This window comes from Myotis lucifugus, unplaced genomic scaffold, assembly GCF_000147115.1.
Source record: "Myotis lucifugus unplaced genomic scaffold, Myoluc2.0 scaffold_867, whole genome shotgun sequence".
NCBI lineage: Eukaryota > Metazoa > Chordata > Mammalia > Chiroptera > Vespertilionidae > Myotis > Myotis lucifugus.
The window spans coordinates 38,903-42,729 of record NW_005871915.1 but is presented as its reverse complement, the minus strand read 5'-3'; the positions used below and the strand labels follow the sequence as shown (position 1 = coordinate 42,729).

Below are 3,827 nucleotides of genomic sequence, written 5' to 3'. Positions count from 1 at the left end.
TCGTGAGCGGGCTCTGGGGGTGCGGGAGGAGATGCTCCCGGCCCTGCGGGGCACGGCGGCCCCCGGCGCCCGGAAGGTGCCGCTGCGTGCACGCAACCTGCCCCCGTCCTTCTTCACCGAGCCGTCCCGGGCGAGCGGCGGTGGGTGCGGCCCGTCGGGGTGCAGCGTGAACCTGTGCGACCTGGAGAAGGGCCCCGAGACCCTGGAGTTCCTCGAGCTGCTGGGGCCCGACTACGGCGCCGGCTCCGAGGCGGGCGTCTTGCTCCCCGCGGAGCCTCTGGATGTGTTCCCCACCGGCGCCACGGTCCTGCGGGGACCCCCCGAGCTGGAGCCCGGCCTCTTCGAGCCGCCGCCGGCGATGGGGGGAAGCCTGCCGTACCCCGAGCCCTGGAGCGCCCCGGCCTGTCCCGCGACCAAGAAGCCATCCCTGGCGCCCCCCCGCGGCGGCTCGACCTTGACCGAGCCCTTGCGCCTCCTGTACCCCGCCGCGGTGAACTCCCCCGGCGGGGAGGATGGGCCGGGCCCCTTGGCCTCTTTCGGCCCCTTCTTCTCGGACTGCGTCCTGCCCCAGCCGCCGCCGCCGCCGCAGCCCCGCCAGGTGGCCTACGATGTGTGCGCGGGCTACGGGCGCACCGCGTACTCCAGCCTTTGGAGACCCGACGGGCTTTGGGAAGGGGACCCCGGGGAGGAGGGAGCGCCCCGGGACTGATGCGAGGTACCCGCCCTCCCGTGAGAGACTGCTGTGGACTCCAGGTCTCTCCCAAGACGAAAGAACGGTTGGAAAATGCACGTGGAGATGAAACGGGATTAAAAGTTTCATTTAATAAAAGAAACACGAAAAAGAGATGAAGAGGAGTTGGGCATTGTTTTAATCACAATCTCAAGTGTTAAAAAAAAAAAGAAGCCATTGGCTTTAACTGGAACAGATGAGCCAAGACAGGGTTTGGGTAATGGGGTGGGGGTGGCAGAAGGGGCAGGAGGTGGCTTCCGTGGCCACCTGTCCCCACTCCAGCTTTCCAGCAAAAGGTCAGTGTATATTAGTGTAATTGCCCCTTCCAAGCAGTGCCCTGATCCTCTCCCTCCCTCTCCTAGGGCACCATGAATTAAATCCTATATTGAAGGGACTGGAGCGGAGGTTTATAGTTATGGATTTGGGATGGCTTCCCGTGTGGTCTCTTTACCTCGTTAATGTTATTAAGGACAGGAGGCCAGTGGTCCTCCGCTGACCTCCCTTGTGCTGGTCCTTGAGGGTGAGTCTCTTCTCTGTCACTCTTCCTCTTAAGCTTTTCTCCTTCCTTTTCCGTATCTTTATCTTTCTTTTCCACTCAAATCAGTGTCCTTCCTCTCTTTCCTTCTCTTTCTTTCTCTAGCTTCCCATTGCTCTCTCTGATGATTTTGTTTCTCTCAGCTTTTCTTGCAAACCTCTTATATAAGAGGCTTAAGTTGGGCAAGCCTGGGATCCATTTCTCTCCTTTCCTTCTTCCATTCTTCAACCACTTTGACAGGGGCATCCCGGGCAAGTTAGAACCTCTTTGCATCCAATTTTCCTCATCAGAGAGGGTGAGGATGACACTGTTCCTCCACTTCTCACTTCAGTTTGCTGGGAAGCTCAGAGAGGAAAAACATAACACACCTCGAAGCTGCTGCAGTGCTTTGCTTGATTGGTTCCACAGGCTTAGGTGGAAGCCATTAGAATTCCGAGTCTCTTGCTCTTTTTTGGCCCATCTATTTGCCTGGCGATTGCCTTTTTTTATAAGCTGTGCGCCCTCCCTCCCTCTCTCCTGCTCCATTACTCCCTCCAGTCCCTTCTCCCTCCCCGTGCTTCCTCACTCCCTCTACCCACACTCTCCCCAGTGGAAGGAATGGTGAAGGGTGTGAAGTTCCCTAAAGAGCAGGTTTGATGAATGGAATCTGAAGGGGCCCCAGAGTGAGGAGGCTGATCTGTGTTATCTGAGAGAGATTTGGGGAAAGCCAGAAATGTTTTACCCAGCCACGAAGTGTACACACAGCATGATCAGGATGGCGGAGGGGCAGAGGAGAAAAGACTGGGTGGGAAGTGAGCAGCTAGAGAGGAAAGGGAGAGCCCTTCAGCTCTGCAGACCTGAGGATGACAATGCAAAAAGTGACCAACACCCAGAAAACATAAGATGTTGCCTGTTGATTATGTTGCAAAGGAGAGCTGCCTCTGCTCAAGGCAGCCAAGATAGGATTATGAGAATATCTACCTTTGAGAAAGTCAAAACCTCAATGCTATTGCAGAAGATTTTAAAATTCAGGTCAATGTTTGTACAAATCAAAAGTACTGCAATATTTTCAGAAAGGAATTTTTTGGGGGTGGGGGGTGGGGGGAGGGAAGCAAATGGTTATCAAGCCATGACATACAACTTAAGATGTCATCACTAAATCACTTTCTTTTGAATAAAACATTTCTTAAGAAAGCACCAGAGGGTAATATAGCAATGAGTCTTATTAACGATGAAAAGAACTTTTGTAACGCCAGAAAATTGGTGTCTATAGAATTTCTTCCAAAGTGGTGAAACTGATTAATTCCATTGTGTTAAGCAGAATATTTTTCAACAGTCATTTAATTTATCAGTATTATTTGGCGATGAGTATCATCCAGGACAGAATTGCACAGTAGGAAAACAATAACCTATGACAATTATGAAGGCTATAGTGTCACTGCAATGTTTCTTAATTTCCTCTTCTTCCCTGGTTTACTAAAACAACGCACCTCTCTCCCAGCATCTTACTTGCCCTGCCTTTCATTAATAATGACAGCACTGTGTTTCCATGTCCAGCTCTGAGCTAAGCGCCAGCTCACTGAGTCTCTTGACTATCCCGTGAGGTAGGTACTATTATTATTCCCATTTGGAAAGTGAGGCTCAGACAGGTTAAATAACTTGCTAAAAGTAACTAGTGGGTTCAGGATCCAGATCTACAAGTGTCTTAACACCACGATTTGCCTGTTACTTGCGAGGCTCTATTGTGTTTTGTTAGTGTATACGAGTGATGGCGAACCTTTCGAGCTCGGCGTGTTAGCATTTTGAAAAACCCTAACTTAACTCTGATGCCGTGTCACATATAGAAATTTTTTGATATTTGCAACCATAGTAAAACAAAGATTTATATTTTTGATATTTATTTTATATATTTAAATGCCATTTAACAAAGAAAAATCAACCAAAAAAATGAGTTCACATGTCACCTCTGACACGCGTGTCATCGGTTCGCCATCCCTGGTGTATACGGTTCCCAGTCCCCTGCATTATGAACCATAGGGCTTCTCAACCTCACCAGTATTGACATTTTGGGCAGGATAATTCTTTGCTGTGGGGATTGTCCAGTGCATAGTGAAATGTTTAGCAGCATCTCTGGCCTCTACCTGCTAGATACCAATAGCACTCCCCTAGTTGTGACAAAAAAAAACAACTCTATCACCACATGTCCCCTAGAGGTCAAAATCACTGCCAGTTGAGAACCACTATTCTTCTATGCTAGAAGAATATATAAGCAGCATTGGTGGGGTGCCTAGAACATTCACATAAATTATCTCATTTAATTCTTACTAAGGCTTGTGGTTAGGTATTATTAGTATCCTTATTATTATATAGGTAAAAAGTAAGAAAGACAAGGGGAGGGCCTAAGTCAATCCACTTAGCTACATCTCATCTCTGCTAATTCACCAGCCATGGACCAATTATTTAGCTATATTAAAATGCAGTCTTTCCATTGGTCAAATTGGTAACTATCACAAATGGTTTTCGTGGGGTATGTATAAATTCCCACCAAGAGGGAGAGAGTACTTCTAGTCCCAGGAGGCCAAG

At 49.2% G+C, this 3,827-nt stretch overlaps 1 protein-coding gene across 1 annotated transcript in view; it reads left to right on the top strand.

Moving 5' to 3' along the window:
- FAM181B (family with sequence similarity 181 member B) overlaps positions 1 to 844 on the top strand; it is a 1,601-nt gene extending 757 nt beyond the window's left edge. Inside the window, exon 2 of the mRNA XM_023747412.1 lies at positions 8 to 844. Coding sequence (XP_023603180.1) covers positions 8 to 709 — 702 coding nt within the window. The 3' untranslated portion in view covers positions 710 to 844. The remainder of the gene's footprint in view (positions 1 to 7) is intronic.
- Positions 845 to 3,827: the final 2,983 nt, after the last annotated feature.